Source organism: Gambusia affinis, linkage group LG18 (genome assembly GCF_019740435.1).
Source record: "Gambusia affinis linkage group LG18, SWU_Gaff_1.0, whole genome shotgun sequence".
Lineage (NCBI taxonomy): Eukaryota > Metazoa > Chordata > Actinopteri > Cyprinodontiformes > Poeciliidae > Gambusia > Gambusia affinis.
This window is the reverse complement of record NC_057885.1, coordinates 3,676,922-3,688,380: the sequence shown is the minus strand read 5'-3', so window position 1 is coordinate 3,688,380 and position 11,459 is coordinate 3,676,922. Positions and strand designations below refer to the sequence as shown.

General features: G+C 35.4%; 1 protein-coding gene and 1 long non-coding RNA gene across 2 annotated transcripts; one reads left to right on the top strand and one right to left on the bottom strand.

The window, feature by feature from the left end:
* The first annotated feature begins 417 nt into the window (after positions 1-417).
* On the top strand, positions 418-1,102 carry LOC122820486. Its single transcript, XR_006368802.1, has 3 exons — positions 418-514; positions 602-636; positions 713-1,102. It is a non-coding gene; the product is annotated as an uncharacterized LOC122820486 (long non-coding RNA).
* Positions 1,103-5,033: 3,931 nt separating this feature from the next.
* LOC122820485 lies at positions 5,034-6,220 on the bottom strand. Its single transcript, XM_044097940.1, has 5 exons — positions 6,123-6,220; positions 5,649-5,993; positions 5,455-5,556; positions 5,326-5,360; positions 5,034-5,253 (listed from the first exon to the last, which is right to left on the bottom strand). Exons 1-5 carry the CDS (start codon positions 6,163-6,165, stop codon positions 5,110-5,112), a joined length of 669 nt encoding a protein of 222 aa, XP_043953875.1. The 5' UTR covers positions 6,166-6,220; the 3' UTR covers positions 5,034-5,109.
* Positions 6,221-11,459: the final 5,239 nt, after the last annotated feature.

The window sequence follows — 11,459 nt, the reverse complement described above, 5'->3', positions numbered from 1 at the left end:
ACAGTTTCTGTTCGGCCTGATGAAAACGTCTCACTGATGTGCAGCAACTTTAGTAAATTTATTTCTCATATATTTTGGTATAAGATGGACAGCAGTCCCAAAGCCAGCCGCATCTCATCTATGATCAGTGCAGATTCTAATGTCTTTCTATATGATGGTTTCCAGTCCAGTAAATATAATATGACATCAAACATCACAAACGTCTTTCTGAAAATCAAAGAAGTGAATGTCTCAGATTCTGGACTGTATTTCTGTGGACCGTATGGAGCATCAACAGTCCCTGCAGTGTTCACTGCAACATACTTACAGGTGGAAGGTAAGACGGATGTTATAGATGCTGAATTACTATCAGTTTTGAACTGTTTTTAGTTCAGTGTTGCTAAAATGTTTTCCGTTTTGTTTTCCTCAGATGTTTCAAACAGATTTTCTGATCTGCCTTCTGTGATTCTTGGCTGCCTTGCTGTCTTCCTTACAGTCATCATTGTTGCTTTGGCTGCCAGGACAATACAAACAGGTTACTATGGTTTTATTTCAGCAGTAATTTATAATAACTAAAGTTTTAAAGCAGTAGCTGACCAGAGGAACTGTTTCTGTCATTCAGGTCAAACTGAGAGAAAGAATCCACGACCCTCTGAGGTAATCACATATGGACATAAATCTCTGTATGTTGCAATTATTGTAAAAGTTATTTGAACAGCCAACTCTCTTACAGAACTTGGACCCTCATTGTCTCAACTATATGGCGCTGAAATCACATCCCAAAGCAAAAAACTACACAAGGTTATCAGACGAGAAAGAGCTGGAGACAGATGTTCTGTACGCTGCAACAAGAGAAACTCATTAAAAATAAATCAACCTGAAATTGTTTTTAGAAGCTGTAAAAGTCAAGAATGTGGTTCAAAGATCGACTCTAAACTAAATACCTATTATTAACTCTGACGTTGAGAGATACAGATATATTGGCTAAAGGTTCTCAGTTCCAAATACAAACCGTTATTTTCCACTACAGCAGAAGAAAGAGCAAATAAACCTTTCAGCTGTTCTGCTTCTGAACTCTGTTACAGATTTACAAAACAACGTATTTTAGTTCTGTAGTAACTAAATGAACAACTTCTTCCACCTATAATGCTAAAATATACAAGGTTCAGTTTCCTATGGACTCTCATAAAAAAGTCTTTATCATCACACTTGACTATATGGTAGATACACAACACCGTTTTTATGGCTACCAAGATTGTAACATATTCAGTTGACTAAATATTGTGCTTAGAATCTATCAGTACATCTTAAAAACTTTATTGAATAGAAATTTCATATTTCTTGTAAATCATCTCATAAAGTGAAATACATGAATCATATAGAACAATTCCAATAAAATGAATTCTGATTCTGATTTTCTAAGTCTTTGATTCTTGTCATTTTGATGAAAATGTCTTACAGAAAATGATTAATAAGAATTGAACACAGTTTTCCAAAAGCCTGACATTTCTGTCCCAAATGTCTTTTCTTAGTGATTGAATATTCTCTAATTTTCTGAGACACTGAATTCTGAGTTTCCAGTATCTGTAAGCCACAATCATCAACAGTGAAAGACATAAACACTCAAAATATATCATTTTATGTGTAGAAAGCCTATATAATAAATTTTTTTAAATCATTAAATTGGTAAACTTTTTCATGACATTTTAAATTTTAGACCTTCACTTAAACATAAATCCTTTAAGTCTAGCTGTTCTAATTTATTGGAGATAAAAGTATGTTTCACTCATATTTTAATATCTGAAAATAAATCAAATAAAAAAAGTTATTCAAGATATGCAAATCAAGCCAAATGTATCTGATTAAACAGAAAATCTCTTCAGATGGTAACATGTAATATGATACAATAAGTTGTGATTGTTTCATAATTCATGGTCTTTATTTGTTTAACATTTTTGCCTCTTTAATTAAATATGTCAATGCAAATGTTGCTTCTAGGTCAACCTCCAGACATTTTTTTTTTCTAACCAAAACTTTTTGTTAAAACTTTTTTTTTTTCGGGAGAAAGAAAATATTTTTCAAGCATTTCAACAAATGTCTTTCAAACCTTCTGGGTTTATCTGAGGATAAATATGGTGTATGCTAAATGAACATGTTTTTGTTTTTGATGTTTAACTTTGTTACATGTTTTTTCTTGTTGATTACATCTTTTCTTATTGTTGCCGTGTTACAGACAGGAAGTGCTGTTCAGGTAATACCAACCGTCAAGTTGACCAGCTTGACCAGTGGAAGATAAAGTGGCAAACGGCTATTTTTTAATCTGTTTTCTTTGATGTATTTGATGTATCTGTGTTTTTTTTCTTACTCAAAGGCACACTTATATTTAGTAACTTTAATTAATTTGAAGCTTGGTTTATTTTGTTGATGTGAAATCATTTTGTCTCCCTTTAATACCAGACTGGTCTGATCCCTCTTTGTTGTTCATGTTAGCTTTTTTCTGCTAACCAGTTAGTTTACAGTTATAAGTTGCTTTTAAGGCTAAACTGAATTAGTTTCATTTGATCTCTTTGAAGAACCGTGTGACAAAATTTCATTTGGTTTTGAGCATTTTTAGGTAAATAAACCCACCTTCTATTAAAAAGAATACATCTGGTGTCCTCATGGTTTAGTTCCTCTGTCCATTACAAAACACAGACAACATGTTTTTTTAAAAATACATTTATATTGGAGATGTCTCAACCTGTACTGTTCCTCTGACAATCTTATAATAGAAGCCCACAAACTGCAACTTCTGCAATATTCAAAATTCAAAATAAATGCTCTTTACTGACACAAATAAAATAAAATAAAATAAAATAAAATAAAATAAAACAAAATTCTGCACCCAGTTCTTATTTTTTTAATTCCTTGAAATTGGTTTTTAGTGGAACATTCCCCCCTTGAAAAATAAATGATGAAATACAGAAATAATTACACAAAATTGACTTAATTAAATATTATGCAGCACAATTCCATTTGTTTGCAAGCTTACATCATAATGCTAAGAAACAGATCTATAATTGAAAACAATGGCTGCTTCTGCCATATTTAGTCATTTTGTACCCGATGTTTTCTAACTGAAACATGGTGGCATGTAAAGGTCTCATTTTATTCCAGACCTAAAGATACAAACATTTTGTATCTTTGGGTCTTGTTCATCCTTTGACAACCAACATTTAAAAGTATTTTTCATAACTTAACTAGATTATACTTTACAAATGTGTTTATATGAAGAAAATAAATCATTGCTGCCAGAGAGAGACAACTTAGAATTGCTTGTGGATCATCTGGTCTCACAATCTCTCTTACTTTATAAAGAATCAATTAGACAAAAAACACATAGGAGCCAAAATGAATGGATAATAAACATCGTGCTTTGAGTAAACAGGTGCAACTTTGTTGCATTTTCCACTAAAAGTTTATTGTGCCTATTTTATTAACAGACATCTTACATACTATAAGCAACACTATGAAACACTTATGAACAGCTGCAAGTTGTAGCTGAACACTGCATTGAACAACACGTCCCTGCTGCTAACTACCTTAGCTACCTTTGTGTAGCCTCGGTAGCTATAGCTACAGAAAGGTAGTTAGATAACTGTCTGTGGGATCAAAATTCAAATGTCAAAAAAAGAAAGTCATTACTCAGAACTTACTTTCAAAACACAAAGTGATTTAGAAGTAAATGAAGGTATATTTGCATATTCTACATTAAATCAGAAGATCCTGGAACTAGAAATCTGGTAAAGTCGTGGTTTTGTTGCATGGCGATGAAGTGCACTCTTCCTGTGGTTGAAAGCATCACTTTGCAACGTTTTCACAGCTGAAAGTGTCTGTGTGGGTCTGACACAACTCAGAACACCAGGCCTGAGGTGAATCAGCTCCTTCTGCTGAGCAGCCCCAGAATATTTCCACCACATTTTGGTTTTCTATTGAAATTCACATTTTGTCACCAAATGGCCTGTTGAAAATGTTTTATACCTTTCTTAATTTTTAATGCTAAAGTTGAAATTGAAGCAATTTAACACTTCTTTTTTATATACCTGAGCAAGTTGTTGCAGGTTTGTTTTTTGATCAGTTAATAATTCTTTTAAATTATATGATGACTGTGAGGTTGAAGGCCTTCATTCCATTACCCTAATCTTTAGGATGTTACTTCCAGTGAAATGCACTGAGAAAAAAAAAAGAGACTGGGTCATGAAATGTATAAAAGGATCAAATGAAAGGATTTAAATCCTGATGAGAGGAAACTGACCAGCATGCTGTTAAAAGTGAACCACAGAGAGCCAAACAAAGTCAGTTCTGCCTAGTTAATTTGAAATTATTACTTTTAGGTATATATTTTACAAACTTTGTATTTATTACCTAAGATGGAGTAGCTTTCAGCCAATAAGTAATTTCCCCTTGGGGATCAATAAAGTATATTCTATTGTAAATCATGAACTAGTTTGACATGAACTCTTTGGGTTAAAGCTGGAATCAGAATCGCCTCCCAAACCTGCTGTTCATTTTTAGGACACATTTTGCTACAAGATCAAATTGATATCGTCGAGAGGTTCATAATTTTTCTGCAGAACAATTCTCCACTGAGTGCATAAAAGCAGACAGCAGTGTGATTGGCCAGTCCAGAGCTTACAGATGAAATTCTAATGACTCCGTCCTCCTTTCTGATCTGAACTAAACTCTGCTGAGAATTTTATGGACACTTTTTAAACAGGGAGTTTTATAGTGAAGCAGACACCAAAGTGAAACTCCATAAAAAGGAAAGCCATAAAGAAAAAAGGAAATTTTAAAAATGTAACTTGTCTTATCATTTTTGCTGGAGTGTGTCTGTCGCCACCTTTATGCTCACTGACACTGCAGACTGAAGTCAGTCATACATTGTTCATCTTATGTTCACGTAACATCAGATGTTACACGATGTGTTGTGTAACATGTCGAACAATTAAGAAAAGACTGAGAGTGAGAGTTATAATATGTGCAAGTTGAGACTCTTTATTAAAACAAGGTTTGGACAAATTTACAACTTTACATTACCTCTTTTAAAAAAAACAACACAAACCAACAGATGAATATATTAAAGCAGTGAAGTCATTCCTCTTGGTGAGTGTGTCTGGTGGCAGCGTACACTGCGGTCGTCTCCAGGTCTTTCTCTGCCTCTGCTGTCCTGGTTCTTTTAGTTTTGGGGCTTTTAAAAGTCAGAGCTGCGTAGTTCAGGTTATCAGAGACTGGATCCTGTCAACACAAACACACTGACTTTAACAAATCATTAATGATACTGAGGTACTACAGCTAAAATGAAATGACCTTGTTCGGTTGTGGATTCTGACTGTCGCCTCGAGCTGAATAACAGAAAAACCATTGAAGGTGGTTAAGAGTTTTAGGATTCTGTATTTGTACATTTCTGCACTTTCACTAATAAAGAATATTCAATACCTTTTTGAATTCTCCTAATCTTTACAACCAGACAGATGATGATTATTAAAAGGAATATAGATGCTGCAGACGGGATCCAGAACGGCTCAACAAACACTTCCACTGGAGAGGAATGGTTCAATAAAAGACAAATTCAAAATTCAAATGAGTCTCAATTTTAAAACAAAATGTCTAAAAAGATTCATGTCTCTTACCTTCAACTTGTAAATATGTTGAACTGAATATCCTCCAGTCAAAATCTTTTCCAAATCCACAGATGTAGAGCCCAGAGTCTGAAGCATCCACCTGTTTGATGCTCAGGAAGACGTTTGTTCTGTTGGATGTCATGTTGAATTTATCATTTCCAAATCCTTCTCGCAGCGAAGCTTCGACTTCAGAACTGAACATCGATGAGATGCAGCTGGCGTTGGATCCGTCAACAAGTTTGTACCAGAATATGTGAACGGGGAGAGCAGAAAAGTTCGAGCACCACAGTGTGACTTCTTCTCTGGGCTGAACCACCACAGTGTGAAAGTCAAAACTTGACGTGGAGACCCAACCTGAGACGACAGAACATCCACCAAGCTCAGCTTAACAAAGACTAAACAAACTGACCTGAGCGAATCCAACTGACCAACACCAAGCCAGAAAACTGTTTCTGAAAACATTTAGAATGTGGGTTTACTCACTCAGAGTGCAGAATACAGCCAGTATCAGGCTGAATTTTCCCATTGAGTGAACAGTAAGAATCCACCAGTGTGATGTTTGAAAGTGAACTGTGCTCCAGTTGCTGTTAGACTGTAAGTGGTGAGCTGTTCCGGTTCCTCACGCTGAAGCTTCTCAATGATTTGATTAGGACGGGTTCAGCTGGTACTGCTGCTTGTTTGTGAATTATTTATGTCATGCAGACAATTTTTTGGGAAAATATAACGTTAATAAATCAAATGCTTCTGTTTCAGATGAAAGTTTGTTGAAATACTTTTCAAATATTTACCATAGATTAACACAACTCAAGTCTTCTCAAGCTTCCACAGAGTTCAAATACAGTACATGAATGATATCAAATGTTTTATAATGTAACATTTATTTTACAATGTACTAGAAAATATTATTATACAGTCACCCATTTTAATCCCTATTATAACCCCTTAACATCCTTATGTACATTACAAAGACATCAGGGATTAAAATTCAGTTCTTTTTAGTGAATTTAAACTGCTAAACCTTCACATAAACCTGTGTGTGTGGCTTTTTATTTCATACATTGTAAGGGTCACTGTAATAATGCATATTAAATCGTGGGATCCATGAGATGAAGTGCTGTTTTTGGGGTTATGAGTTAAATTTAGGACTGAGGTGTGAATTGAGTTTAGGTTTGGGTTTTGTTTAGGCTGTGGAAATAAATGGAAACCAATGCAAAGTCTTGGTGAAAGTAGAGAAACATAATGTGTGTGTGTGTGTGGGCATGTGTGTGTGTGTGTGTGTGGGCATGTGTGTGTGTGTGTGTGTGTGCGTGGGCATGCGTGTGTGGGTGTGTGTTTGAGAACACAGTGGTGTGTAAGGAGGAAGTTTTACAACAAACACTACATTGTGAAAACAGACTGTTCCTTATGGGCCCAGTAAGAAGAGATGCTGTTTTTAGCTTACTGGTTAAGGAAGCCAAAAGACTCAGGACTAAGGTGTGAACTGGGTTTGGGTCAGGTTTAGGGTTGGACATGTACTGGTAATAGTTCGGGAAGATGTCTGGGTTAGATATGATGTGAAACCCTCCTTGTCCCGGCCCAGGGTTCTGGGTTTGCTTCCTGGACTCTGTTGAGGTTTTTGATTTGACCAAATCTCGCTTGTTTAGCTGCCTTTGACTTATGAACTGCACCAGTTTGACTCTGCGAAGCTTACTGTAAATTACCTGCACTGTAAACAACAATCCTCCACTGCATGCCCTGCATGTTTTTGAAGCTTCAACACACCAGACTCAAATCATGAGTTCACTATCAGGTCTCTGGAGAACCCGACTGCTTACTGAGGAGGCGATTCAGCCGTTTGATTGAGGCGTGTTGAACCAGGGACTCATGTAAAAGCTGCAGGCCCCTCAATGCCTGGATTTGAGGGTTTAGATCTTGTGCTGAGAAACTCTAACACTTCTTCATAACCTCAGGCTGTTTGACTATTTTTAATAACCTCTGAATTGATTTTGATTGAGTACTGACAAGATCTTGTTATAGTAGATCTTTATCAGACAAAACTGTAACAACTGTCTAGGAATCTGTTATATGTTTGTGTGGCATTAGTCAAAGTAGAGCCTTTAATAATATTAATTATCCATAGGAGGTTGGTTTCATTTAGAGTTATGTACTATAAAGCACACTGTTAGACTTTTTATTGTAATTTTACAGTACCTTACTGGCAACACTGTTGCCAGTAAGTTACTGTAGAATGGTGATTACAGTAACTTACTGGCAACAGTGTTGCCAGTAAGTTGCCAGCAAGGTACTGTAATTACCATTCTACAGTACCTTACTGGCAACAGTGTTGCCAGTAAGTTACTGTAATCACCATTCTACAGTAACTTACTGGCAACTTACTGGCAACAGTGTTGCCAGTAAGTTACTGTAATCACCATTCTACAGTAACTTACTGGCAACAGTGTTGCCAGTAGGTTACTGTAATTACCATTCTACAGTACCTTTACTGTTATGATATTTCACAGTTAATTTTTACTGTGAGTGTGCTTTGCAGTTATAACTGCTTTACTGTAAATGCAGTTTATAGCATAAAACTGTAAATGTATTTTATAGTAAAGCTGGTCTACTGTAAACTTGTTTCACAACATAATGTCAGTTTTACTGTAAATTAAAGTTTACATTTTTTAATACAAGAATATTTTACCATAAACCGAAAAGTTTCACAAAAGAAATTTTAGTCCAAGTACTGTGAATAAAAACAGGTATTTATTTTCAGCAGATTTGTTGAAATAAAATCCATTTATATATTCGCAATGTCATAAAGAACAATGTCACAATATAATATACAATGTGCTATAAAACAACAAAACCATAGAACACACTACAGGTCATGTCAATATTTTTATGGCACATGTATGTAGCAACATGAACGTGTGCATCAAGTACCAGCCATAAACTATTAAAGACTGACTTTTAAAAAATATATAGAATATACTTCATTTAAAAAACCAGCAGAGGCTGCATTGTCAGAAAGCAGTTAACAGTAGCTTAAATGTGCACTGTTACACAATACATCACAATAACAGTGCAAGTGCGATAATGTACTATATGATAGGCATTCATATCAATAAATATTGTTATATCAGATGCATTTCCTACATCAGAAGAACTTTTATTCCATTTGTCAAACAAAATCAGTGGGATCCATCTTGTGGAAGCTGAACTGTAAAGAATAAGACAGACAATGTGGGAGGTCATGAGATGGTCAGGAAGTTATCTACATTTTCAAATCGACAGGAAGGCTGACAAATTAAGCTGACTGACAATGTCCAAATGCATAAAATCATTGGCATAAAGCAGCATTAAGTTGATAATTTCTTAAAAAAAAAAAAAATCAATTACACTGAAGTGATAATAGAAGCTGCATAAAGAATGAGCAGGACTGGCTTCACTTCAGGTTTTTGGATTGTTTATGGCAAAAGCAGTCAGTCAGTCTTCACTAATTCAAACGATTGCGTACTGTATTGAGACCCTGCAAATGTCCCCAAGGAGACGATGAAATACAACATGTCATAACAATCTTTTCAGTCATTTTGTTGGTGTTGACGGATCACTGCAAAGGCGTGCTTAATAAACTGAAAACTGCAAAGTATAAAAAAAACACCTCACTTAAACGACTACACACTTATACATTTCTGTGATTTAGTAAGAGATGCAGCGACATCCACTTTTTACCACGGACACAGAAAAGATGCAGGCTACTCTAAAGGGCTATTGTGTAGGAATCACATGCTATTTATAAATAATCATTAAAATCATATTAAAAAGCCTAAAGTAAAGTCAGAACATGCAAGATAGGAGGAAAAGACAATAAAATAATTTGGTACATTTGGTAAAATGCTTACCTAGTTGGAAGTCTTCCATTCAAATTCAGCGAGTCATTTGAGGAAGGTGTTGATCCGGGAGTTGACACTGACTACTTTCCTCTTGACAAGACTTCCCGTCTTGCGGCTTGTACTGACTTTGGCTGTGCATTTGGTATCAACATCTGGATTGATCCTCACAAAGAATCTTTTAACAGAAATAAAATATATTAATTGTATTTTTTAAAATGAAGACATACAATACAGCAATCAGCTATGGTTCTTCATCATCAGTCAAACTGTCATTAAATTTTATTCATAAATGGCTTGGTGTAGAGTACTTACAGTTGTATCATCTCCAGCGTGGTGGATGCTGACTCCTGATACTCCAGATTGAAGTCATAATATGACCCAAAGAAGACAGCAAGGACGCTGGCAAAGTCATGTAGTTGCTCAGGTTCGAAAAATACCTTCTCCTCCATACTGACCATCCACCAGGTTGCAGACATCAAGCTATTTCCTAAAATAGACAAACCCTTGTCAGGCTAACGCTAGTGAGTAAAAGTACAGACTACCATAACTATTACATAGATTGCTACAAAAAAATTATAGTGATAGAAAATATTCCTCTTATCAAGCATGATTACCCTTGGTGTAGTAGGTAAGGTCATTTCCATCTCAACAGACATCTTGGTGGAAGATACCTTTGAAACATAAAAGGAAAACTCTTAATTATGAATTACTGGTAGTAATTTATATTTAAAGGGCCAGTTCACCCAGATTATAACAGGTTTTTGAGAACCTTACCCCGGAGACTAGACTAGACTTTACCCCTACATCCTGCTATCACTCTGAAACAGCAGATGTGAATGACAGTTTGTGAGGCTAAACGGATTTTTTAAAGCATTACATTCCACAAATACAGTATCTGAATGGCTAAGTACAATATGGGTTAACAAAATGTTTGTAATTTGGGTGAATTGATCCCTTTAACAAATTAATTGAACAATTCTGATTTAAGATGTGTGTTTTAAGTTAAGAGTCGATATAAAATTACATCAACCAAGATGAAGATTGAGTCCTCTTTTTCTTCTAAATGTTTTATTTTTCTCTGACGGAAGTAGGACATTGCTCTATTCCACAACGAAACCGATAATTAGCTGTGTGTTGATGTTTCTTCACATGACTACAAAATTCTCTAAATTCTGAAGTACAAATGCTGCAGAATTTACACCTGTACATAGTTGCACCTGTTAGTACTGACTTAACTTTAAATTTGCAAGAGCATGGTTTAAACAGGTGAACAGTCCTTATATGTAACCAGGGTTGGAAATTAACTTTTTTGTCCACCTGCCACTGTGGCTGAACCAACTCAAAAAATAACAGAAACCACTTGAATGTTTTCCACCTTTGTCCTCATTTACAGACTCTTATACACTATGTTGGAGATGTAATGATACTTTAGCAGGCTAACTAGCTGTAGCAAGCTCAAAGTTATAGATTAGGTTAGCTGCTCCTCTACATTTCCAGACTATTTTGTGGCTTCAAATATGTTTGAAGAGCTGTCTTTTTACCTGTTGTCTTGTCTTTTCAAGAGTTGAAACTATGTTAGCACTTAGCAGGACAGAACTGCACAGCCACTTGGAGGAAAAAGCTTGGGAGTTAAAAAAGTCATCTGACAAAAGAAAAAAAGAACAAGTTAGAATTCATCCTTGTTGACCTAGCTAATCTGCACTCTTAACATTTGCAAGGTCATGGTTTAAACAAATGAACAGTTATTAGATGTATTTTTAAAAAAGGGGGGGATCAATTATCAGTTAACGTTATATTGTTCGACAAAGGATGTAACAACAATGCTAACAGACGCTCATCACTGAGCTTATCTCAACCCAAAGCTAGTCGCTCGAGAAAGATTTAGCGGCAAAAGTCAAGCTAAAACCTTCGGTAAAATTAGCACCTTAGCTAACGTTAATTCCGAACC